This window comes from Rhinolophus sinicus, linkage group LG06 (genome assembly GCF_036562045.2).
Source record: "Rhinolophus sinicus isolate RSC01 linkage group LG06, ASM3656204v1, whole genome shotgun sequence".
NCBI classification, from domain to species: Eukaryota; Metazoa; Chordata; class Mammalia; order Chiroptera; family Rhinolophidae; genus Rhinolophus; species Rhinolophus sinicus.
In genome coordinates this window covers 128489855-128516698 of record NC_133756.1, presented here as the reverse complement: position 1 = coordinate 128516698, position 26844 = coordinate 128489855, and the positions used below count along the sequence as shown (strand labels likewise).

The 26844-nt window shown below is 37.8% G+C and overlaps 2 protein-coding genes across 21 annotated transcripts in view; one reads left to right on the top strand and one right to left on the bottom strand.

The window, feature by feature from the left end:
* BTBD10 (BTB domain containing 10) overlaps positions 1-18709 on the top strand; it is a 64900-nt gene extending 46191 nt beyond the window's left edge. For 5 of the 10 annotated variants that reach the window (XM_074336024.1, XM_019729548.2, XM_074336023.1 and 2 more), the window contains 6 exons: positions 932-1217; positions 3136-3238; positions 5058-5178; positions 12208-12405; positions 14897-15007; positions 17591-18709. In XM_074336024.1, the coding sequence (XP_074192125.1) occupies positions 932-1217; positions 3136-3238; positions 5058-5178; positions 12208-12405; positions 14897-15007; positions 17591-17901 (1130 nt within the window). In that variant the 3' untranslated portion in view covers positions 17902-18709. Of the gene's footprint in view, positions 1-931; positions 1218-3135; positions 3239-5057; positions 5179-12207; positions 12406-14158; positions 15008-17590 lie in introns of those variants that run through there. The other 5 variants (XM_074336029.1, XM_074336028.1, XR_012497526.1 and 2 more) reach the window with 4 other exon arrangements.
* A 726-nt stretch (positions 18710-19435) lies between these two features.
* The window catches only part of BMAL1 (basic helix-loop-helix ARNT like 1), a 95260-nt gene continuing 87851 nt past the window's right edge, over positions 19436-26844 (bottom strand). For all 11 annotated transcript variants that reach the window (XM_019729475.2, XM_019729485.2, XM_074336021.1 and 8 more), the window contains 3 exons: positions 25294-25387; positions 20859-20961; positions 19436-20105 (listed from right to left, as the gene is read on the bottom strand). In XM_019729475.2, the coding sequence (XP_019585034.1) occupies positions 19945-20105; positions 20859-20961; positions 25294-25387 (358 nt within the window). In that variant the 3' untranslated portion in view covers positions 19436-19944. The remainder of the gene's footprint in view (positions 20106-20858; positions 20962-25293; positions 25388-26844) is intronic.

Below are 26844 nucleotides of genomic sequence, written 5' to 3'. Positions count from 1 at the left end.
ATTATATAATCAGTAAAGCTGCACAGAATGTTCTAAGTAAGCCTGAGTCATGGAGGAATTTGGCAAAAGCTGATGAAACTGATGAGATGGAGGTACATTTTTAGGTCACCTTTATAGTTTAGTGATCTAGCCTCTGAAGGAAACTTCATCACAAAAATCTTAATTTCCCCTTTGTAGAATATTGGAACAGCTAAAGAAAATGCTTTGAATTTTAATAATATTTTCTACCTATTAAAATTATACATAATATGTGATCCTATAAACTTTGTAGCAGTGTTTTATTCAACAAAAGTGAGACTGGAAAGAAAGCACTGTTAACATCAGCTATGGAAGTCATTTCATTTGGTAGACATTGAGTCATTTGGAAAAATAAGTACTTCTTGCTGTCCTTAGTGAAATTTTTTTCTTCCTTTGGGACCTTCCTTTTGTGAGTTAAATTGATGGTTTTGAAATGCCCTTATTAACACAGTGAGGTTTAAAAGTTTGTAGTTTGTGTTCTCAGAATAGTATTAATACTTTTAATATTTAGGAGACTTTAAATTGGTGTTCTTACTAATCTTTTACTAACTTTCAATACTTACTTGACTTGTGATTCTGTTCCTTGGGTTTCTATATATTTTTAGGTAGGGTAATAACATAAAATTTACCTTAATTTTGATCATAGTCTGGGCCAACATTAGTCAGCTATACATCTTTCTTAAATGTCTACAAAGTCTACAAAGATAAATTATTTCAGAAAACATTTTAGGTTTTATTTCTGAGAAATAAATTAATATTTATGGTATTCTGTGAAAATGTTATTTGAGATAAAAATGCAGGAATGCTGTGATTTTAAACAACTTTTCTAAATCAAAATTTTAAAAAGATATATATGGATCTTGCATTTTTTAAAGAGAAATTTGCATAACTTGGTTTAACATCTTTATTTCAGAACGAGAAAAAGATCACAGTTCCTCTCGTCCAAGCAGTCCTCGTCCTCAAAAAGCATCTCCAAATGGTTCCAGTAGTAGTGCTGGGAACAGCAGCAGAAACAGTAGTCAGTCAAGTTCAGATAGTAGCTGTAAAACATCTGGGGAGATGGTATTTGTATATGAAAATGCAAAAGAAGGAGCTCGGAATGTAAGAACATCAGAACGAGTGACACTAATAGTGGATAACACTAGATTTGTTGTAGACCCATCCATTTTTACTGCACAGCCAAATACAATGTTGGGCAGGTTTGTATTATTGCAGTTCTTTATATTATTAATTATAAAGTACTTCACATCATTTTTTTATGTAAGTTTTTCATTTTTTTCATAATGGTAATTCTCTGTTGGAGTGTAGTGTTCTTATTTTACAGATGGAAGAACTAAGCTTTTGAAGGTTAAAGTTTATACAGCTAGAAAGTGGTAAAGCCAGATCTTGAAATTGGTTTTATTTTTAACGATCTTTGCTGTACCAGTAGGAATAGCAAATATATTAGTTAATGAAGACAGATACTAAAAGACCTCGACAGGCTGAAACCACAGATTGCATCTAACAATGTGAATTGAACAGTGATAATGTTTCCTTTACTTGGGGCTCCCAAAATCCACAGTCAAATACAGCAGGTATCAGATTTGTTTAAAGGAAAAAAAACCCAACAGTTGGTTAGCTAAAAAGTCAGCATGAAACGTCAGTTTGATATAGATACTCACAAAAAGGAATGTTACTAACAAGTAGTTAGTAGAATGAAGGAGAGATTAATAATCATCTAATCTGTGCTCATCGAGAGTAATAGATTAATGTAAAGTTTGTAGTAGTGGAAACTGCAATCTAAGAATGATATAGATAGTAGAGACTCGATTTTTCATCGTGTCCAAAATTAGGATCAAATACCTTTTAAATGTAAAATTAGTATCTTTTTCTGTTCACTCTAATGTAAAATGAAGGGGCATATATATTTGTATGAAGTAGAAATTTACATGAAGTAAGAAAAAACTTTTTTTTTTTTTTTTTAGGTTACATATGAGTATTTTGTAACCTAAACACTCTTGGGATGCCTGTGTGTGTGTGTGTGTGTGTGGTATCAGATTCAGAGGTTCTACTTTTTTTTTCTTCCATATAGTTAAGTACAGTTTAAGAACTATCATTTATTCAGTGATTTTTATCCTAAATTTTTCTTGTTAGAATGTCCTGTCTTTTATGAAAAGATGGAAATAGAAGTTGGTACATACATAATGCCCTAACTTATGAAAACGTTTTCAACCCTGTGCCAGACCCCCACATTTGTTCTGAAATTTTGTAGTCAGTGAAATGTCAAAATTTGGAGGAGGTTCTACTTCCTTGAATCACAATATAAATTTTTTCTTGGGAGTAATGCATTATACTTCTCATTTTGAAGGACATATTTTGCAAATTGACTCTTTTCTAAATGGTTACTGTTACAGGGCCAACAACATAACCTGAAAAAATATGTCCATTTGTATTTTTCTTATGTAAAAATTAATATTAAGAGCTTTTTACTCATTTAAACTTTTCATTCTTTTCTTCTTCATTCCTTTCTGCCCCATTATTTGATTGCTTGTTTTTCAATTCTAGAATGCAAGCGTAAGAATTTTAAGCAAGATTTCTTACATTTGTAGTTAAGATTGTGAAAAGTAAAACAACTAACCTGCTTGTACATCTTAGTTTTACCTAGTTTAGATTATTGTATTTGCTGTGTTATAGCATTAACTTTGTAATAAAGATGGCAATTTTAAGGAAAAGGCACAAATAACATGGTTTCCCTTTTCCTTTTTTTTTTTTTCTCCCTTCTTGGTAAGATTAGTATAAAAGCCACCTTTGCCCCTAGATTAACTGATTGATATTTCTTTGTTCCTGAGGACAAGGGGCTGGAAAGTTCTTTAGCTTCTGAATTTTATCAGTTGATTTTGTTTGCTTATAGGGAATGTATATTACTGTTCCTGCCCATCAAAAAGGAGCTATTTTAAATATTCCTTTGTTTATTACATTTTCCAGAATAAATTTCTGATAAAAATTCTTGAACTAATTTAATGATATAATTGAATGCTTAAATTATAATTCCTTTTTAGTTTTGTGCAAAAATCAGTTTTCTCTTTTGAAGGAAATATTCTACCTATTGATATATATCTTAATTATTTGCTATTATAGGATGTTTGGATCTGGCAGAGAACATAACTTTACACGACCCAATGAGAAGGGAGAGTATGAGGTAGCAGAGGGAATTGGCTCCACTGTATTTCGAGCTATCCTGGTAAGTCTTTGTTTCGTATGTGTTTTGACTTAATCATATGACCCCTTCTTGGTAGGTACTTGAATTGAAATCAGAATTCTATTTTGGATATCTTTATGGAGGTATGCAGGGTACTGTTTTTTTAAAAAAATACTGTTTATTTTTATTTTAATACATAGAGACAATATGATATAAATAAATGAATTTTATGACCGATGGGAAGACAGGATATGGGATGATTCATCTCTTAGGTCTGCATAAACAATTCTTTTAAGGGTTTAATGTTAACATTTATGGAGTCACGTTACTCCTTCCTCCTTGTAATTCTCTTAAAGAAGTTGATCGTTTTTTGCTACCTGAGAATGAATGTGGCTATTTGAATTCAGTATTTTATTGTACATAAATAGCAATACGGACATTTATGAACATTTAAAACTCATATCTGAAATGTATTTGTTAGCGTCTTTGTTTTAATCCTTTATTTTGAGGTTTTCACCTTTTATTTTGAGGAATATTTGAATTAGTAATACAGAGTCCCTACTTGTAATTTTAAATCAGTGATAAAGATTTGATTACAGTGTGCTACGTTTATGCCACAGTCTGAAAATATGGATTCCTCAGATAGTTTGGGGGAAGAAAGGAGGGAGGATCCTGCAGTACAGGACAGGAAAAGTACAGTTGAACCTTGAGCAACACAGGTTTGAGCAGTCAGGATCCAGTTATTTGTGGATTTTTTTCAATAAATAATGTAGATAAATTTTCTTGTCCTTATGATTTTGTTAATACCATTTTCTTTTCTCTAGCTTACTTTATTATAAGAATACAGCATATAATACATATAACATACAAAATATACGTGAATCAACTATATTGGCTTCCGGTCAATAGTAAGCTATTGGTGATTAAGGTTTAGGGAGTCAAAAGTTATATGCAGATTTTCAACTATACAGGGAGTTGGTACTCTTAAGTCTGGTGTTGTTCAGGGGTCAACTGTAGTTGATCTTGATTGGGTTGTTAGTACTCAGACAAGTATCCAATGATGACTGATTTCCACTGATTCATCAACTTTAGAAATTATGTTTCTGTGACTCTGAACCTTGAGAAGTTTGAGGCAGATCTTAATCTTTTAGAAAGTACTTTTTTCAGCTGTCCGTACTTACTTTTGACCCCCAATGGAGTTGACAAGAAAAATGTTTATAACTCAGCTATGGAGTAACTTATTTGTAATCTGGGGCCAGCCCTAACAACATTTTAAGTAGATTCTGGGAATCAGTACTATTGATTGATTGTAGTTAATATGGGAAACATGAAAGGATAGTATTTGGAAGAAGAATATCTAATTGTGCCTTCTGTTTTACATATTTTAATACTTGGATATGACTTTGAAATTCTTTCCTAAAAACCTTAAATTTTGCTCAATTCTCTAGGTAATATTTAAGGTAACTTAAAATATACTATTCAACTTCCTTTTCAAAAAAGTTTTTAAAATTTATGGTAGTTATATAGAAAAATATCTTACGGAGGAAATATATATGAATTAGCATGATGTAGTCAAGAGAAGAGATGCATAAATAATGGGGAAACCTACGGTCTCATTTTACGTCTGCTATTAAGTAATTCTATGACTTGGTGAGTCAGTGAACCTATGTGGGCCTAAATTTTTCTTACTGGTTAAATGAAATAGTTGTTAGGTGAACGGAGGTCCCATCTAATCTTAAAATATGCAATTCACAAATCTCAGAGCTCTACTGTTTTGAAAATGCTCCCAGCCCAACCTTAGTAATAAGTTCTGGTTATCTCCTGCACTAGATGTTTTATGTGTTCTTTGCCTTTTTTTTAGGATTACTATAAAACTGGAATAATCCGTTGTCCTGATGGCATATCTATTCCTGAACTGAGAGAAGCATGTGACTATCTCTGTATCTCTTTTGAATATAGCACTATTAAATGTAGAGATCTCAGTAAGTATGACGTTTTGTGTATGAGTAGTTTGTAGAGTTATATTGGAATGAAAAGACTGAAATAGTGCTACTTATCTAGACTTCAAATATTTGTTTAATTAAATTGTAAAGCACTTTAATACCATGAAGATTATTTATGGAAGTTTATAGACATGTTTATGAGCTCCTTGTGCAATTTTCCAAAAACATTTTTTCAACTTTCATAATTTATTTTTTTAATAGACTCTCCTATATTTTCATCTACTGTTTCCTTTATCATTTGTTGCTAATGTTTTACCTCTCAGCTTGGGAGCCCTGGCTTTGCTAAAATGTGGTGTTTGACTTCATTCTTTAGAGCGCATTAACCAAAAATTCATAATTTTTTTCTATTTACCATGTAAGATAATATCCTAAGCTACTATGGAAGACAGAAATAATTCTCAAAAACAGCATTTGTCAAAAAAGATCTTAGACTGACTACCTAGTCCTCATTTATACAAAGGGTTAAATGACTTCATTCAAGAACGTTAAGCATAGTCTCAGAGCAAGGTCTAGAACTTAGGAATCCTAACTCTTTGATTGATGTTTTCTTCTCACCTCCTCCTCAGCACCCCACCATTTCACCGTTATGCCATGCCTAAGAAAAAAAGGTGATTATATAGTCAAAATAGTTTATGAAAATTATCAAATGTTGACTTGGATATTAAGTGATTGGAGAAGTTCAGACGAAGGAGGGGTTATTGTCAGCTAGAGGGTTTGGAGAAGAATTCACAGGAGACAGGTAGTAAAGAAGGAATAGGAATGATTTAAAAAAGAGTAGAGTAGGGAGGTCATTCTAAGAGTTGGGATTTTTGGAGTAAAGATGGGGAAGGTACACTTTGTAAATAACCTAGTTTGTATCAGAACCAGAAGGAGACGGGAATAAATAGGTGGGCCAGATTATGGAAGGTCTTTAATACAAACTAGTGTTCTTACATTTTATTTTATATACAGTGGGAATCCATTTTTTAAGTTTCCTATATGTGGTTATAACCTTGTGCTAGCTCCAGACATATCGTTACTTTTATTACCTAAACTCAACACTAGCTTGGCAGAGAGTGGAGTCATACCTTTTCAGAGATTGGTGTATTGGAAACTGTGAATGGGAAATTTTATTTAAATTTTTAAGGCACCTACTGTATACTTAAATATAACTATCCTTGCTTGCTTACGATCTAACTCTGAAAATGAGTGGCCTGTGCTTGCTTCGGCAGCACATATACTGAAAATGAGTGGCCTTAAGTCTGTGCCTAAGTACTATTTTATTTTTGCCAAACATTCTTTAAAGTTTCCATAAAATTCAGATGGTCTCCCTCTGAGTTCATTTCTCTGTAAATGATATTTAAAAGTTTAAAGTCAAATAGTTGGACATCTGGAGCATACATCTGTAAACTTGAACAAAGTTGCTGTTTTTACATCTTAAAAAGTGTTTTTAGTAGAAATCATGAGCATTTATTATTTTAATTATAGATCCTTGACGTCAAGTTTAGTGTTTTTTAATTCATGGGACTATTTTAATTTAACTTCATACAATTAGATGTTGAGTTTTGGTGACTGTCAGATTTAAAAAAACACTAGAATTTTTTACAGATGATGTGGACTTTAGTTTTGTTATCCTTTGGACACAGTTTACCTCGTCATCACTGTTAAGTTTCATTTATCTGTTAGGGAATGTAGGTAAGAATCTTGGTGTAAAATATGTGTAATATGGTTGCCATATGTAATAGACTTTTGACTTTTAAATACTTACAATTATTTCTAGATTACTTGTAATATGTTACTAAAAATTTAGAGATTCTTGTAGACTTTATTAAAACAAAACTAATAGAATTTGAAGAGACAGAAATAGTCTTATAAAAATACAAAAGGATACTGTAGGTGTAGACTTGAGTCCAAAAATGAATTTTTTTCTGCAGATAAGTGCCTTTTCTGAATATTGTAATGGCACTTTACACTAAAATGTGTACGTGTGTCTCTTCACTTAAAAAGAAGTCAAATAAGTACTGTTTATTCAATAGAGAGTTGAGTTTCTTGGGCGAGTTATTTAAACCTTGTTTCTTAGTTTCTTTATCTTTAACATGGAGACAGTAACACTTACCTCACAGGGTTGTTGTGAAAATTAAATGAATAGTGCTTGACACATAGTGTTAAATACGGGTTTGCTAAAAAATAAGGTAGCAAAATTAGGAAATGAAAGTAAATTAAAAGAAAAATATTAAAGGGTCATACTGTACACGCTATTTTATATTTCCACATGGAAATATATTGTGAATAACTGCATTAGTAAAAAGTTTTTAATAACAGTTTGTTTAATGGTTACATAGTAATCAGTCCTTTTGTGAATTTTTATTGAGCACTCACTTTATACCAAATATTAGGTATATAAAAGAACAAAAAAGACAAGGTTCCTTCTCATGATGCTTGTAGTACAGTGGAGGATAAGCAAGGAAGTTGTATTATGGTGTTAGAGGAAGCATAGGATGCGAAATGAGCACATGGGAACTGTACCTCAGGTGTGGGGGCTTGAGGAAGCTTCTGGAGGAAAGGGAAGAGGACGTGTGTTCCAAGCTAAAGGAATGGTATGTTCATAGGTAAGATCAGCACAGGGACTGACTGCATAGTCATCTGTCGTAGAACTTACCAGGAGCCAAGGGAAATCTGTGGTGAGTGGTAGCTCCCCAAATAGGCTGTACATTGCTTCAGCTATACCGTTCTTTCCTAAGGTAAGCACTGTAATCCAGAAGAGGTCTTGAGAACGAGAGCTAAACTCAGGAATGAAGGCCTAGAGCTAAAAGAAATGAAAATACAGTGTCCTTGCGTAACAGTGATATGGAAAATGAAATTTAAAGTTTGAATAAAGTTCCAATTCAGAAGGTCCAGGAAGAAAGGCACCATCCTTGTGGAAGATAATGGGACTGCAACCAAAGTCTAAAACACTGAAGTTATATCCAAGCCTATTGAGAAAGGGAAATCCGAGGCAGAGCCTGCCTATGGAGTCACTGAAACAGAGGCACAAACTACAGAGACACTTGTGTTTTCTGTCCCCATTTCCATCTCCATCTCCGTCTCTGTCTCTTTCTCCATCTCTACGCCTATTTCTATCTTGCTCTATTTTTCACTTTGTAACACTAAACCAGTTCGAACTGGAGGACAGGGATTATACCTTTTTTAACTTTGTGTCCATAGTGCCTGCCACATAGTAAGGACTCAGTAAACATTTGTTGAATGAATAAATTATTTTATCCCCTCATACATTTTTAGAACTCTTCCACTGGTCATCTTTTCTAGTATCATTAGTTTTTCCTTCTCAGTAATCCTTAGGCTCAAACATACTGAAATCTGACCTATGTCTGTTCTAGACATTCAAAAAAATTATTTAAAAAATGTTGAGCTTTTCCCTACGATTCCGTGAAGTTAATTTTTCAGAAGAATGAACATAATTATACTGATTCCTACTCCAACTGCTCTGGCTTTCCATTTATTCGGTTTTCTTTTATGTCTTATTTTTACTCTGGTCTTGTTTATTCTTTGATATTTTTATATTGTTGTTATTGTTGTGTGTAGAGTATGTTTAAACTGGAAGTATAGAGTTACCATTCACTGAGATGGAGACTTCATGGGAGAAGTTTCGAAGCTTGATTTTGGACATGTTATGTTTAAAATACCTATTAGACATCCCAGTAGAAATGTTGAGTGTGGGACATTGGATATACATGTCTAGAGTTCAGGAGAGAAATGAGGGCTAGATATTTATATGTGGGAGTCATCCATATGTGGATAGTATTTTTAAAAATATTTTTTTAAAGGACTGTTCACACTGATTTATAACCTTTTTCACATAACAGGGCTTTATGGCTCAAGTTGGGGATTTGGGACCTTTATTCTAAGAGTAGTACAGCCATGAAAGATTTAAACTAGGAGGAGACACATAGTTAAATTTGGCTGCTGTGGGAAAATGAGTTACAGTAGTCCCCCCTTACCTGAAGGCGATACATTCCAAGACCCCCAGTGGATGCCTGGAGCCTCAGATAGCACCAAACCGTATATATGTATATACATTTTCTGTTCATGTCTTCCACCCACAAGTGTAATGCCTTTTCCATCTTAAGCACTTACCATTGCACTGTGGTTGTAACTTTTGCAATTTGAGATGCAACAGCAAAACTAGCATGAATTTCTTTTTCCTTCTTCACAATTTCACACAGAAGATTCGTTTTTACTGTAGGTCTTAGCGACCTTAGCAAATGATTTTTTTCTTTCCTGAAGTCAGGAACTTTCACCTTTTCACTTAAAGGAAACACTTATGAATTCTCGATGGCATATCTGAATTGCCAGCGTCATTTTTCTTATGCTTTGGGGCCCTGATTACGTAAAATAAGGGTGACTCAAACACAAGCCCTGCGCTACTGCGACAGTTCACCTGATAACCTAGGCAGCTGCTGTGACTCATGGGAGGGTAGCGTATACAGTGTGTGTCCTGGACAAGGTGATTCCCGTCCTGGGGGGGGCGGAGCTGGACAGAGATTGCATCACGCTGCTCAGAACAGCGCACAATTTAAAATGTATGAATCGTTTCTCTCTGGTGTTTTCCATTTATTATTTTTGACCACAGCTGACTGCAGGTATCTGAAACCACAGAAAACAAAACCACAGATAAGGGGGCAAAAGCCAGTGCTGGGGAAATTTCATGAGAAGGTTTTACAATAGTTTGGCTGAGAATGAACGATAATTTGCACTGTGGCGGGGGCAGTGAAGATGGCCTTTGTTCTCGTTATTGCTGTGTAACCATTCCAAACGTAGTAGCATAATCATTTTTATTCTATGGATCAAGGATTCAGACAGGATGCAACAGAGGTGGCTTATGTCTGCTTCACAATATCTGAAGCCTCATTTTGTGAAGAATTGAAGGGCTGAGGTGACTTAAAAGGCTGGGGGCTTCTTCACTGACTTGTTGCTACCTGAACTGGGATTACTCAAAGGCTGGGGTCAGTTCTTACTGTCACACAGAGGACATGTATGTAGCCTCTTCATGTGGCTTGGGCTTCTCCAAGTCTGGAGATTGAGTTCAGAGAGGAAGTATTTGGAGAGCGAGCATTCCCAAGACCAAGGTAAAACTGCAAGCCCTGCACCATCACCTCTGCCGTGCTCCCCGGGTAAAGAGCAAGTCAGTATATGACCAGCCTAAATCAAAGGGGAGGAGGATCAGACGCCACCTCTTGCAAGGCGTGAAGGTCACATTGCAGAAAAGCATGTGGCGTAAGAGATTTTGCAGCTATCTTTGGAAGATACCATCTTCCAGAGAAAGAAATGACACAATCCAGGATGTATTTAAGAGGTGGACTTGATAGCATTTGGAGAACGATTGAATTAAGAGATGAAAGAGGAACCAAGGATTGATTGATTTATTCTACAGATATTTAAGTGCCTATTAATGCCAGGCACTCTTGAGATGATGCTGAGAACTTGAGTGGATGGTGAAGCTAATTACTGATTTAGAAAACACTGCAGAGAGGCAGAGACTATTAAATTCAATTTTGGATATATTGAGTGGGTTTGAAGTGCCTGTGAGGTGGCATACAAGTGGAGATTTCCAGAAGGCAGTTGAATATAATTCGTCTAGAATACAGAAAGCAGAATTAGAAGAATAAATTTGGGAATTGTCAGCATAAGGTGAGAGAAGAAAATAAAGTCGTCCTGAGAAATATCAGTATTTAATGAACAGCTAGGAGAAAGTGTTGGTAAAGGTGACCAGAGAAAAACAGCCAGAAAGGAGAAAGAAAACCAGACAAATTGGTATAGAGATTCTTAGGAATGAGAGCATTTTGAGGAGGAGGGAGTGATCCCTGTGAGAGATTCAACGGAGAAGTCAAATCAGATTGGGATCAGAATATACATTGTCATTAACAATCTGAAGGTCATTTGGAGACCATAGCGAGAGCAGTTTTAAAGCAGTGAGTGTGGAAGCCCTAATTGGTTCAGAAATTAGGGCAAAGAGAATGTGTTGAAACATCTAGGGGTTTGGCTATAAATGGAATTGTAAAAACAAAAAGGGAAGTAGCCTGCCTAGAGAGAGAAACACGTCTAGATAATAATAATATAGATTGTTAATTACTTAATCATTTTATTATAATTATATGTTATTGGTAGTTATTATATAATTAGACAACATGTTGTAGGGGGGAAAACACTCTCCCTTGGGAGATGCAGATGTGAGTTCTAGTGTCCTGTAACCTTCCCAGTAGTTTCTGAGATGGTAGAGTCTTAGGAGATGGGACATTGCCATTGGAAGAGGAATAAGAGAAAAAACATTAGGTCAGTGCAGGTGAGTTTGTGCCTGTGTATTTGGGAAGTTGTTCATTATGCTTGTACCTAAGGAAGGTGACGTGAAGTGTATCTTTTACCCCTCACAATTCTAGGGTCAGTTCTGCGGTGTAATTCCTGTACCTTGCTGTATTTTGCTTGGCCTTTTGCCTTCCTTATCCCAAGCCAGCTGGCCCTTCTCTTCTCATCCCTCTTCCTACACTGAAATATTAATGCTATTTGTGAATAATTTTATGAGAAAGAAAACGTGAGGCATGGAATATGGGAGCTATTTTAGATCATATGGGTATCTGAAGAATGTCCTTAATATTGACTTTGAGATATAATTGCATATACTGATGAAGACAACATGATACAGTAAAAAATGCCCTGGGCTAGGGAAGGGGGTGCGGGTGGCGAGTTTAGTTTTGATTTTGCAAATTAGTTTTTTAACCTTAGGCAGTTTACTTCATGATGTGTAAAACGAAGGGGCTTACTGTTGGATGTCTTTATTGGCCCTTTTTGCTGTAATATTCTGTAGCTCTGTAAGAACTCTTCCTAGGAAAACTGTTGTTGACTAGAGAATAACCACTCTGTTACCCGTAGGGGCCCAAAGTAGATGCTGAACTAATTCCATGTTTTGTGTGTTGCTTCTGCTCTTGTTTTATCAGTCACCCCAAAAACTCAAGATTTTTGTGGGTTTCATTTCAGGTGCCCTAATGCATGAGTTATCAAATGACGGTGCTCGTCGACAGTTTGAATTTTATCTGGAAGAAATGATCCTACCTCTGATGGTAGCGAGTGCCCAGAGTGGGGAACGAGAATGCCACATAGTGGTGCTTACGGACGATGATGTCGTTGATTGGGATGAAGAGTACCCACCACAGATGGGAGAAGAGTATTCACAGAGTGAGTATTGTGGCATGTTTGCTCTCTTCAGTCACACCCAATTCTCTATTTTATGCTATTGAATCAGAGGACAGTTTTTATAAAGAAAGTACATTGAATTCTCAAGTACACCAGGCGTCAGCAAACTATGGCCTCTAGGCCAAATCCAGCCTATTGCTTGTTTTTATAAATGAGGTTTTATGTATTGTCTATGGCTGCTTTTGTGCTACCATGGCAGAGTTGAGTAGTTGCAATGGAGACCGCATGGCTCGCAAAGCCCAAAGTATTGACTATCTGGCCCTGTACAGAAGAAGTGTGCCCACCCCTGACACGCACAGAGATGATTTGCTCTTTGTTGAGTATCTGGATCTTGATGGATTTTTTTCTTTGCATTTGGAAGCATCCTAGAGAAGTAGATCCTGGAATAGTAGATTATAAAAACTAAGCTTTTTTTTTAAGATGAGTTTTTATCTGTGTATAAAATGAGAAGCTTCAACTCATTGATTTCAAGGGTGACTTTAATTTCTAAGATGTTCCTTTTTAAGTATCATTGTGTTTCTGGAGGATACAGTGACCCTTCAGAAAGTTTTGTGGAACTATAGTTAGGTATCTCTGACCAAAATAGCGTATCTTGAGTAGCAATGACCAACTTTTTTCTTACTATACTTTCAAACTTTTTCTAATTAGAGCCTTTTGATTATTTTTTTTTGTTAGAAAATGTATCTTATATTGTTTTTCTTGATGAACCCAATACAGTATTTTTATCCAGTTTCATAGATGGAGAAGATAGAGTTGAAAATGATTTGGAAAGCTAGGTGAAATAGGCCAGCATCTTGTTCTGTAATCCAGTCCGATTTGACTCAGTAAGGATTAAGATTTAAGTGAAAAGTTCAGGAAAATAGAACGTACCTAAACCCTTTAATGTTTTTTCCATTTTACATACCCTTGTTTAAAAACAAAATAAAGACTCCAAGTGGTATTCTTTTTGACTTCTAAAGATTTTCAAAGATTATTTGAACGAATTATGGTAGCACTTTTCAAAATTTACATTGAGATATTTTCTTTGCATTATGTACTTAAATGAGTGTTGTGATTCAACAGTTGTAGTAACAGACATTTCTGTTGCTATTTCCTCATTCCTAGGCTCTTTGCTGACAATGGTTTTCTATGATAATATGTGGAATAAAAATTTGAAAAAATGAAAGAGAAAATTCAGAGAAATCTATTACATTATTTTCTGTTGAGAGAGGAATGAACAAACTTACAATTTGTATTTTAGTTTTCAAAAAGTTTGACTCGAAGAGAGTAGAGCCAATCATAGAACACAGAAATGACGTTACAGTGATAGAGAAATTATGATAACACCTGGCTTTTCCTTTTCAGTTGTTGAGCTTTCCATTTCAGTGTTTTTTGGTTTACTTATTTATTTTTTTATCTTAAGCTTTGAAGCTTAACAGGACTGATAACATTTTTACTTAATTTGTCTAAATGTTTCATTCTGTGTCAAGATGTTCCAACCTAAAGAAGATGCATTTAAGGAGACAGCGATAGCCTCTTCAGCCTGATTTTCCTAAATGTGACATTATGACACCATCCATTCTGAGATGTCAAAAAAGAATTTATTTTAAAATATCAGTAATCTTAAAGACGTAGTTAATGATCACAGATTTACCCCATGAGTAGCATCTGTATACGTATTTTCCTTTTATTGGCTCTTAAACCAGCATGTTTGGTTTGTGAGTGTGTTTTTCTTTTTTTGAAAAAACCTTTGCAGTTCACCTTTTAAGGGAGATAACTCCACCTGAAAGAGAGAAGGCGAGGAAGGTCCATCAGTCTAACTCCCTGAAGTTCCCAGCACATTTCGAAGACTCAACATGTTGTCAGTGGAATGTCTGTCCTTTGCAAAGCCAGTTTGCTCTAAACAGACTAACCTGGGCAGAACATGCTCGAATCTGCCATTTTTAACATCAGTATTAAATGGGGCTGTTCGCCTGAATGGAAAACAGTTTGTGGGGAGGGTCTTTGCCTTTTTGGGGAGTTATTAATAGTTGCTCAATCCATGAAATGTAAGATGTATCCATCTTGTACTCTCTGACAAGGCATTTTTTCCCTCTCCAGACAAGGCCTTGTAGGCATCACAGCAAAGTCCTTTACTTTGCCTGCTTGATAATGATGTGATCCTAATATCTTCCTTTGGTTCCCTTATTGAAGAAATTGGGGCAGATCCTATTCCAAAAAGTTTGTATATGATATATCTTTCAGAAGGAGATTCTTCCTATGGATTGGGTTACCTGATTGGTTATGAAAGCTTTTCTTGTTTCAACTTAAGTAGACATTTGCTTATACATTAACTGTACTGAATTATCCTGTCATGTTGGCTAGTCATCCTTTGGCATCACTGCATCCACTATTTGGGCTTTTAGGGTTGTCAGGCCCCTTTGATGATCAAGATAAACTTTTCATGTCCAGATACTTTGATTTTAATAAAGCGTTTTTGTCTTTTTATTTCCAGTTATTTATAGCACAAAATTATATAGATTTTTCAAGTACATTGAAAACAGAGATGTGGCCAAATCAGTTTTGAAGGAGAGGGGTCTTAAGAAGATTAGACTGGGAATAGAAGGTAAGACATTTTCATTATTTTCTGTTAATTTTCTTTTGAAAAAAACAAGGTTAAAAAATTGGATCTCATTTAGAATATAGTTTGAATACTTTGAGAAAATCTCAGACAAATTGTTATTGAATGATCATGCAGTACACCTATAAATAACAATCAGCTTCCGTTATTTGAGAAGATAAATAGAAGACCATTGGAAATTTTTATTCCATAAGATTCCCTAGCAATATGAGAGAGATGAATTTATCTTCTGTAGCTTTCCCTGATGCATTTTTTGACTAAGCCCATACATTTTTAGATTGCTTTTTACTTTATGATTTAAATGAATTTTTCCAAATGCCATGTCAGATACTTCTTTTATTTTAAAGTGCCCTTACTAAAAATATTTTTCTTGGCGTAACATGGCATAGTGTCAAGAATAAAAGTTCTGGAGCCAGATTGTTTGTGCTCAAATGTTATGACTTAATAGCTGTATGACCTTGGCCAAGGCACTTAACTTCTCTGTGCCTCAATTTCCTCATCTAAAATGGGGTATTAATGAATACTTTATAGGGCTATTGTGAGGATAGAATGAGTGCATACATGAAAAACACTTAAAAACAGGGCCTGGCATGTTGTCATTTCTCAGTATGGTTGTGATGGTAAAAATGAAGATAATGGTGTTGATCATTGGCCCAGTCGAGCTGTTGGGAGATGACAGTGCAGCAGGCCTTCCTAATTTCATTACAACGCTGACGGGATGCCACAGGAACTCAGCTCTTGTTTATATCAATTAGCCTGTGATAAAATTGGTTTCATTATGTTGTTTGCTTCAAGTTACAGAACCTATTGAGTGTTAAGTGAGGACTTAACTATAATGGTCTGCTGAGACATATGGGGAAGAATGACCAGAAACAGGGTCTTCGCAGGAAGAGGAAGAGACTTTGGACTTAGAAAAGTAGTGGAATTGCTGACACATTAGTTTCACTTCTGTGTCTTCTGTCATTTTACAAGCAGTGGGGTTTAGCTGCTTGGTCTCAGAGCTAGAGGGAAAGCAACTTGAGATCGGGAGGACAGGGACGGGTCTGTCAGGAGGAGACATCTGAGCTGAAGCCTGATGACAAACAGGTTGCAACTGGGTTATAAAAAAGCCTTATATACTGTGGCATGGAGTATGCACCTTCCCCTTTAATCCTGAGGAAACTATTTGTAGTTTTTAAGCAAGTGCTGATTCTGTATGGAGGACAGATTGGAATACGATGAGATGGAACTTTTAAAGATTTTCTGATAGTTCAAGAGGAATCCAGGACAAGGGGAAAGGATGGGATCTTTCTGATCTCTAGCACTGCCCTTCAGGTAGTAGTTGACTGGAATGCAGGAAACGTTCTGCAGAAGGGCTTGCAAAGGTTTTCAGCTCTGCCTGCCACTGTACCCTCCTCACCTCAGCCACACACACACTCCACACGTGGCCTAATATACTAATTACAATGATGCCTACATACATCCCCTTATGCAGGAATCCCTGAGTCCCTACTATGTGATGAGACCTTTCTATTTTCTTCTGATTCTCACTCTGGTCTAACTATGGCCCATGGGCCAAATCCAGTCCATTGCCTGTTTTTTTATAAATAAAGTTTTATTGAAACATAGACATGCTCATTTATGTATTGTCTGTGGCTGATTGTATTTTACAGTGGCCTAGTTGAATAGTTGCAGTAGAAATCATATGGCCCACAAGCCTGAAATATTTACTCTCTGGCCTTGCACAGAAAATGTTTGCCCTGGTCTGTACAAGCAACTCTTGCTAGTAGGAAGGAGGGAAAGGACTCAAATAACTTCTAAGGAGAGTATGTCTTTGGAGAAATTGCCTTCCCTGGTAAATGACTAAAACGTTTCCCAAACTAGGATTGTCCTTACTAGTTGTTACTTTTCAGTGCTTCTAATACAAGAGGAGGAAGATACAATTAATGAGGGAAAGCTGCTTTGGAATTGCCAATCTAAATGAACTGCTTCGTTGTTGGGAGCAGGAACTTTAAAATGATATGTGGGGTTAAAATCCTGGCTTTGATGATCTGGGTACAGAAATACCTAGAACCAGTGAAGTTGGGGAGCTCTATGGCGCTTTGTCATTGACCCCGAAAAGGAAAGCAAACCCAGAGCAATGTAAAGATGAGATTTAGGTTTAAGGAACGTAGAAGGTGAATGTGGCAGTAAATTTTAGGCCTTGAGGCCAGATAATCCTGTGAAGAGAAGGATTCAGGGATATTAAGGATACACAGAGCCCAAGATGCACGAGATACCATTTTATTTGGGACCCACCCCCTCCATGCTCTTAAAGAACGCTTTTCTGGTGGCTGGTGTATTGTGTAGCTGAGAGGATGGTGGTGGACGGTTTTGTGAATTACATCAGTAGGATTTCAGTTTCTGGCTGTTGTACTGATGACCAAGGGGATGGGAAATTGGTTTTCTTTGTTTTTAATTTGTTTGTTCAGGAGCTACAGCAGAAAAGCCCTCTTTGGGCTAAATTGGGTGAGAAATAGGGGAGCGGGGCGTGTGTGTGTGCCTGTGTGTGCGCGCGTCCTCAGTTTTTAAAACCTTCCTCTCCTCCAGGTTATCCTACCTATAAAGAAAAAGTAAAGAAAAGGCCTGGGGGCCGCCCAGAAGTGATTTACAACTATGTCCAAAGACCCTTTATTCGAATGTCCTGGGAGAAGGAAGAGGGAAAGAGTCGGCACGTAGACTTTCAGTGTGTAAAGAGTAAATCTATCACCAACCTTGCAGCAGCTGCAGCAGACATTCCCCAGGACCAGCTGGTCGTCATGCACCCAACTCCGCAGGTGGATGAGCTGGATATTCTCCCAATCCAGCCCCCTTCAGGCAACAATGACCTCGAAGCTGACGCACAGAACCCCGTGCTGTGATGCTCATGTCCCTGAAACCATAGCATGCTACTCTTCACGCTGCCGTCGCCATCGTCCTCATCCTGCACTGCAAGGCGGCTCTTCATCATGACGTGCACGTGTCTAGGATGCAGCAGTGTGGGCTTTTTTAAAGACCAAAGGTAGCGGAATGGTTTTTTAAATGAGTACAACTCCAGCATCCGGAGGTTCCCGTTATATAAATGTATTTGTTTACCAGTAAGTTTGTAAAATTGGTTCTTTGTATGGGGGGAACAGTCCTTTTTCACACACCTAAGTCTTTTCAGCAGTGGAAATTGGCAGCTGGTGTCCTTTCAGTCTAGATTGATATTCGTCACACCCCAGATAAAATGCAGAATATTATATAGTTGCACTTTATAAATGGTGGTTAAATGGAACTGTTCAAGCCATTTTTATAGTTGTGATGCACAATATAACTTTTAAGTGCTTCTATCAAAGTATTCCTTCAGTGAAAGTGTATAGTTTACTGCCCATGATGAGCAAAAAATAAGTATTTATCATTGGGCTTATTTGAATGACTAGAATGAGATTCAGTGCCCATATCTTATCTTTTCAGTTTATCTCCAGTGCTGTTTTCACCCTGTCAGAGTGAGTCACATGCAGGGAGTGTGAACAGCAGGGGTGGTTTATTATCCAGTCTGCCTTACCCTTAATCTGTTCACAGATATTTATTTACTAATGATTGTTTTTCTTAAGAGTTATGGAATAGGAAAATGAAGTGTTTGCTCTTCATTTACTAAAATGATTGTAAACTCGAATTTTTCATCAAAATAAAATTCCATTGTTTTAATGTTTCTGATCAACTTTATAACCTTGACCATTTTTAGTCTCATAATTAGCAGAATTCCTGTCTTGTAACTAGAAAACAGTAGCTCAAGGAACTCCAATTTCATGTATGTGTGGTGAGGCACTTAGATTCCTTACTAATTATAAAATACTATAAATCCAAACAATGTTAGATCTGAAAAGAGAATGTTTTCTAGTTCTACCTGATGTAAAGGGTGAAAAATCTTTGCTAGGTCATACCGTAACCTTAATTTTCAGAGCCAATTTCTGATACTGGTTCGGGGCTTTTTCCGTTATACTCTGCTGCTCTGCTTAGCATATTATTCATACAAACACTATTTTTTAATATTCTGTGGCCCAGTTCAAGAAGGAATCAAAGTATTTAAGGTCTGGGTCACATAATGTTAGAAGCCATACAATTGAGGAGTAGTAGAGAAGCCAATTTGTTACATCTAATCTTGCATTTGTAATTTCAGAGGTTTGAATTTTGTCTTTAAACAGTAACATCTTTGTTCTCAGAAATTTAAATTGCAACAATTTGGAGATTAACTATTTTAACAATACAGCCAAGCTTTTAACACAGGGAAACTATGTCAGTCCCAGACTTGTTAGGAAGGCCAGAAGGGCATGAATGTTACTGGCATGGGTCGTCCTTGAGACTCGCTGTAGGAAATTGGTGATCCAGCCCTGGAGCAGATTTGTTTTCTAATTATTTGAAATGTGAACAATATTTATAGAACAAGGGAAACATTTATTAAAAATATTTAACTGTCTAATACATTATACTTTAACCCATATTTATAGTAAAGGATTCTTACAAGGAAGAATAAACAGCTTTATGATACAATTAGTATAAGAAATATCCACATGGGGGACTTCTTTGTAGTGTAAAAACACCATACATCTGAAATGACCATTTGCATATAAAAGCTACCAATGATGCTTCTGTGCACAATGATTAAAAAATTCAACACAAACAGAATCCAAAATATACAATTAATGCAAGCTATTCACAGCTAGCCCAATAATCAATGATGAGGAAACACTGGAGCAGGCTTAGTTCCACTTTGTCTGAAGTTACACATAGTAAGATTGACTTGTATCAATGGCTCTGAGATGGCTTTTATGAAGACAGCACATAAAAGCTGTTCTCTCCTTACCCAGTAAGCTTCACAGACTGTAAAACTCCACCAGTAATGCACTTTGATACTGTAGTGTTGCCAAAGCAACATGTAGTGTTTACAGCGGCCACGGCAAGTCGCTGAAGTCCACAGGGCCACCCAGCCCAGCGTCCGCTTCCAAGAGGCTCATTATGACGGCCATTGCTGCTTCGTCGTTGCTGGGACTGCTGGAGCCTTGGTCGTTGTCTATCATGTCGATGCCTATGTGAGGGTTATCGCCTGTGGGAGGAGAGGAAGCCTGGTTGGCACTAACAGCGCAGTGTGTGTGCCTTTCGTAAGCCGTTCCTACGCACACTTTTCCTAAGTTGAAGTTGTACCGGACAGCCGAGGGAGAAGGCTGAGAGGCTACCTTTGGGGCTGCGCTGCCAGATTGTTTTTAACTTTGGAATTTTTCAGAGGGAAGGAACCACTTTTGAAGAACAGAGTGCTTTAAGTTCATTAAAGAGAAAAACCATTTGAGTTGATCTCATTTTAATATTCTGATATTATATAACCAATTACAAGGACGGAGTTACAGAAGGAAAGACAAATAGGAAGGCAGAGATTAGGGAAAAAAGACCTAGAAAGATAAGAAAAAGATGGGAGGGACGAGAGAAGCAAACTCTTCATCACTCAGTAACTTTGAATACCCTCTGAAATGCTTATTGATCACCCTTCTGGACTTGATCTCTGAACCTTTTCCTCTGATCTGCTTTGCCTTTGAAGAGATTATGTCCCAGGTGGTGGGGGAAAGCCTACTGTCCAGGCTGCCGTGTCTCCCCGAGTTCCACACATAAACTTGGACCTTCACCAGAACTCAGTGATGAAACCCAACTTTTAAATCTTTTGGTAAGACAAATTTTAAACCTTTACTTTGTTCTTACCAAATTTATCTAGAACTAGCTTATTTGGTATATTCATGTTATTAAAACTAACTTTGTGCCAGATGTTTGCAAGCTCCCTGCAACGCAAATGAGTGAGAGTGCCACTTACCGAGAATAGAAGAACTGTCAGAATACGGATAACCTGGGTTCTCCTGAGCCTGCCCTGGTAGTAGGCCACTGGAAGGAATGTCTGGAGTCCCTCCATTTAAAATCTACAAACAAAAGTGAAGTTTGCACATTACCAAAATTTTCAATAAGTCTCATATGCAGTGTCACCAAGAAAATGAAGCACGTTGAAAGGAGGAAGGGGTGGGGGGGAAGCTTCAAATGGCTTCAGTCTCCTGTTAGGTGATTTCAAACAAGAACTGTTAAGAATGGTTACAGTAAAGGGAAAAAACTCTCCCCAAAACGATTCTCTTCATTAGGTTCGGCCGACACAGGCAATTGAAAGGCTGAGTAACATCCCCAGAGCCTTCATTTACCTTGGACCATGCTCACAGCCCAAGGACGAAACCTCCATGAGCCCGGCCAGGCAGGTCCCCTGTGAGGGAGTAAAACTTAGAGACACACATATTGCTGAAGAAGAAATAAGGGCTTGTTAACAAACTAAAGAGCGACAGCTCTGAGGAGTCACAAATGAGCAACAAAACGCTAGAAGTAAATCTCTCACCCGTTACACTACAGGTGCCGACTTCAGTAGCCAGTGGTTTCAGTTCTTAAGCTAGGCCACTGGGAAGCATTATCATCACTCCTCAGTAGCAGAACTCTCCTTCTGTCTGCTCCCAGCCTCCTTCCCCTGGGTGAGTCACATTATAGAAAAGGCTTTGAGAAGCATTTGGATGTAGGTGAGGAAACAAGTGTGGTAGCCGCTTGGATTTTGGGAGAAGCAGTAATTTCAGGCCTGGCCAGTAGGTGGCATTACAAGTTTATCTCTGCAGTTCGAGATTGAGGACTCCGAAGAACTTGTTTCTGTAGGCTATACTTACCAATATTTACTATATTTGAAGTTAAAACCAACACATTTTAAAAATATAAACCTATTAACACAAATAGCATTCTAATGAAAAATAACTTTTCCTAAACAACGAAAAATTTAGAGGTGTCATTTTACATTAAAAAAAAATCAAATGTCTGGCTTAGAGTTTAACTGGATTCTCATATTTTCTTTTCCATTTAGTCTGCATAGCTATGTTTGATTGTAGTAGATGAAGGAATTTGGTCTCCCATAGATATGTAGTCGGAAAAAGGACGTATATTTTAATTGCTTTTTCAAATAATTGGGGTATTTTTCTTTGATATTACACCAAAACTCAACAAGTGAAAATTTCTCAAAAGGTTAGCTGCAGTGTGGAATCTGAAACCATTATCAATGAAATTTTTGTACTGTTATGTTAAAATTCATTGTTATATCTTGGCACTTAGCATGGATCTTTTTTACCTTTGTATGATTTTAAAACATCTTACATCGGTCATTTGGAAAATATTGGTTCACTGAGTTATTCAGATCTTCCAAATGCTGACATATTTCATTATACAGCATCAAAACATCACCACTGTTAATAGTACCCATATCATCAGAAGTATCTTTTAAGTTTCAGAAAGCTGTCAAGCTCAAAGGAACAGATACAAGTTTTGCAAAAATTCTAAATTTTGCTTGAAAGCTAAAATTTCATCATTGGCAACAAATACTGTCAGTTGTTTTCCGTGAAGTTACAGATTCATTTTATTCATTTTCAAAAATGTATGCTAAATACCCAAGCCTGAATAACATAGTTTGCAATACCTTGTTTCCCTGAAAATAAGACCTAGCCGGACCATCAGCTCTAATGCGTCTTTTGGAGCAAAAATTAATATAAGACCCACTATTATATTGTATTGTATTGTATTATATTATATTATACCTGGTCTTATATAAGACCCAGTATTATATTATATTACATTACATTACATTATACCCGGTCTTGTATTGATGTTTGCTCCAAAAGATGCATTAGAGCTGATGGTCTGGCTAGGTCTTATTTTCGGGGAAACACGGTAGTAAAAATGGTGTCCTCTGAAAAAAGCAGTTCGTTGAGCTCATAAACAGTCACACAAGTGCTTTTCCCTCAGGTAACCAGACTTCAGTACTCAGCACCAGCGCTTTATGCATACTTCCCATTTTGTAACAATATTAGAAAGATTTACTCAAGGATTTTTTTAATATAAAAGCAGTTTTGTTTTGTTTTTACTGCTTCATTAAGGACATTCTTAAATGAAAGGGTCTTTAAAATTTCTATTGTGAGTTTATGGCGGTGAAAAATACGACTACTAGTATAGTTTGGTGCCACTGACCTGATTTTTGCAAAAACATCGGCAGTTTTACCCCAACATTGCTTTTGTAGTATTGGTTCACATATCAACACAATGAGAAAAATAATGTTCTAGCATTATTATGAAAATAGTTTGGACTTCGCAGAGCCCTGAAAGGATCTTGGTTTCCCTTCCCCCTAAAAAAGACCACAGATGGCACTTAGGGAACTGCTGCTTTATTTGAACCTTCCTCAGTGCCTCTGGATGCCCAGACTCGCCCGCCACCTACAAGGCTCACTTAGCCTCCCCCTTTTAGTTAACCCTGACTAAAACAACTGGTAGACTAAACAGCTCATTTTGGGACCTGCCAAATTTGAAAGTGACTGGGAAGGGCTGGAAGAAGCATTGTGACTTTGGTGTACTGTTTAGTGCTGGTGTCATTTTTAACTCCATCTTGTTTAGGCTGGTCTTATAAGTCCTGCTGCTAAGGACTTGAGAATGCATTCAGAATTTCTTCTCCCAGACCCTCTGTTATAAGCCCAAAGAAAAGGAAAATTTTTTCATAAATGCTTTAAAAATACTTGGAGCTTTGTGATGCAGAGGACACTCTTACATCTCTGGCAGTTGTTTGGTGTGAAAAGAATCAGAAGTCAGGAGACCTGAACTTAGTTTGGAACCACACTTAGTAACATGCTGGGCTAATCATTTAACACTTGGGAGCCTGGATTTTGTCACCTATAAAGTTGTGAGGATGAGACAATGTATAGGAAAGTTCCCTGAGTAATATTTAAGCATTATACTCGAGTGTATAACCTTACCAAACAGAACAGTAGGATTCTTGGTAATACCAGGAAATCAAGTGCCTAAATGTTGAATTGAGAAGTAGAGAAGTGGAGACCACCCTAAGGAGATAGTGGATCCAATATGAAGGAAGGACCTGGGGGGTATAAGAACAGAGCTAAGAGCACAGGCTGCAGGCAGGCAGCAGAGGGGTGTACATAGCCCAGACCATCTATCCATCTATCGATGCTATTATCTGAGTCATTAACAAAGGCCAGGCACGTTCACATATTATCTCATAACGGGAGTTCATATGCAGAGATGCTGGCTCCCCCAATCTGTGTTAACTCCATTATAAAGGAAACTAGGGCTTAGAAATTGTACAGGATCAGAGGTAGCATATGGCAAAGCCAGGCTTCAAACCCAAGTCTATCTTATTTTGACCATGCTCTTCCCTATTCATTTATTGACTTTGAAACCTTTTGTGGGAGGAGCAAAACCTTACTTCAAACAGAAACTTTTACAGAAGTTCATACATAAAATAGAAGTAAAGCTGACCTGGTAGAAGAAGGAGTCCTGACCTTACGCTTCTCACCAGCTGGCCCTGCCCCCATCCCACCTGGCGGCACCACAGAGGCTCTGGTAACCTGAGCTTCTGAACAGCCCAGCTTTGAAAACCTTTGTCCTGCTTTTGGTAACAGTTTGTGCCCTAGGAGTCCCAGCTACGTAAATCACTGATCTTTCTCTGTATGTTTTGGAACATTGGGGAAGGAAGGCTATATGTGTAAAGATGCTCACCCTTGGGGCATCCTAACCTGTTCTCATCATCAAGCACTATAAATAGGTTTATGAGTTACAATTAACACGGACCTAGGCTTGCAAGTTCTCCGGCAAAAATGAAAGAGATGAGTGGTTTCCAAGCCTATTTATAGTGCAGTCTGGCTCTTCATTAGCGCTGACGATTGATAAACCGCGTGAACCCATGCTGTCACGCCACAGGAAACCCAGGTGGCATATCCCCAAGTACGCTGTAACTGCAAAAGCGTGGCTTGCCTTCCCAAGCACTGCTGTTTCCACGTCTGCACTAGACACTAATGGTATTTTCTCCCTTGCAAACTGGCAGAGAACTAGATAGTTTCCTATGTGTGGTACTCACTAATCCTTCCCCACAGGAGCTCATGAATTGTTCCCTGGATGCAATGGACCGATAGCTCCCCATTCCTTAATCTCTTCCTACCTTCCCCCACTCACGCAGAAAGAATCCTCTAAGGATGTCTGCAAGCCACCTTAGTTCTGTCACTACGCTCTGTACCTAGCCTCACACAGATGCATTTCCTTCAAGGAGGAAAAAAGCGTCCACTTGTTTCAGCAACCACAATTGTAATTATATACTCTCACCCCAATATTTCAGAACTTGGGCAAGATGCTCCCCAGATTAAGACAGGCCTCAGTCTAAGAGTCATCAGATACCTTACCTTCTTGCCTCCTGGAGAACAGGCATCAGGGGGAGGTGTACTCGTGATGTTCAGTGGGCTGGAGCCACAGCTGGAAGGTGATGACCCTCTTATCCTGTCAGAGAAAAGAGGGGTTACATTGCCTTGCCGTTTTTTCAGTGGAGTATGTGTGTTTTGTTGAGGGATGGGGGTGAGAAGAAGGATGAAGATCTAGACTAGAGACTGACAAACTTTTTCTGTAAGGAGCCAGATAGTAGCTACTGCGTCACAATTCCTTGACTCTGCCATTGTAGCTTGAAAGCAGCCATAGACAATACATAAATGATGGGTGTGACTGTGTTCCAATAAACCTTTATTTACAAAAACAGGCAGTGAACTGGATGTATCCCATAGGCCCCTGATATGGAACGCAGACCCTGCAGTCAAGCATCTCACTGACAAAGCCCTTGGATTAGGGTTTGGATTTCAGGTTCGAATTTCAAGCAAGTGGCCAGTTTCATTTCCTGACAGAATCCAGATCTCATGGTTGGAGAGGACTTTAGAAGTTTAGTCTCTATCTTTGATACCTTGAGCTAGAATCCACAGCAAATAGTTTATCCTCTTCTCTACAGACACTGTTTAGCTAGTCAATGCTCTTAGGAAATGAAGGCTCAGCCACACCTGGAAAGGAGCTGTGCAACAGTAGGTAGTGGCATCAATCGTCTAGTCGTCGTCTTGTCAGGCACCAGGTGATGAAAAATGGATCCGGGCCCTTCTCAGCTGGCATAGTTCTCAGCATAGCAGGCGTACAGAAGGGCAGACTTAGAGCTGTACATCCACATGAACTTGTCGGGCTAAGGACTTCAGGAAAGGAAGCCATGGCCGGGCACTGAAGCTCAAGTTCAGGTAGAGTACATGGCAGCTGTGTGGCTGCCAGCTCTTAGCTCCTACATGGATGGATGCAGCTTTTGGGTCCCCTGGGGCCCCCTCCACGGCCCAGCAGGCTTTTGGCTTTTGGCCTGTACTGCCTAGTTCTGTAGATGTGTGAGTGAACCAACCTTCTCCCTCCTGGATCATAAGCTCCTCAACGGCAGGATACAGTGACATACTGTGCACTCTTAGCGCACACAGATGGCTGCGAATTGCTGAATATCTCCCACCTTTCCTGATGTCTACGAAACCACTATTTTCCCAGGTTCCCCATCTTGGACTTGCCTTTTCATCGTTTCTTGTTTTATCTTCAAGTCCTTAAATTACTGATTTCTCTTTGGCTAAAACCACTGTAGGATAGGCCTTGTTCCTGGGTTACTAAGCATGCTCCCTTTCATCTCTTCCTCCTTCAGCTCCTATAATGCTTATGAACACATTTGGACACCTGTGCAGCATCCTACAATGAATGGGGTCTTACAATTTTCTTCCAGTCTAAACTTTACAGCATCATTTCTGAGGAGGTTTAGCACTCTCCCATCACAGCTCTGTGGCTCCTTCCTACGAAGAGGCTTTCTTCCCAGTTCGGTGGCCTGCCTCTTGACCACGCTGCATATGCCACTCACATGCCCACTATTTTCTATAACAAACACCATCACAAACCCA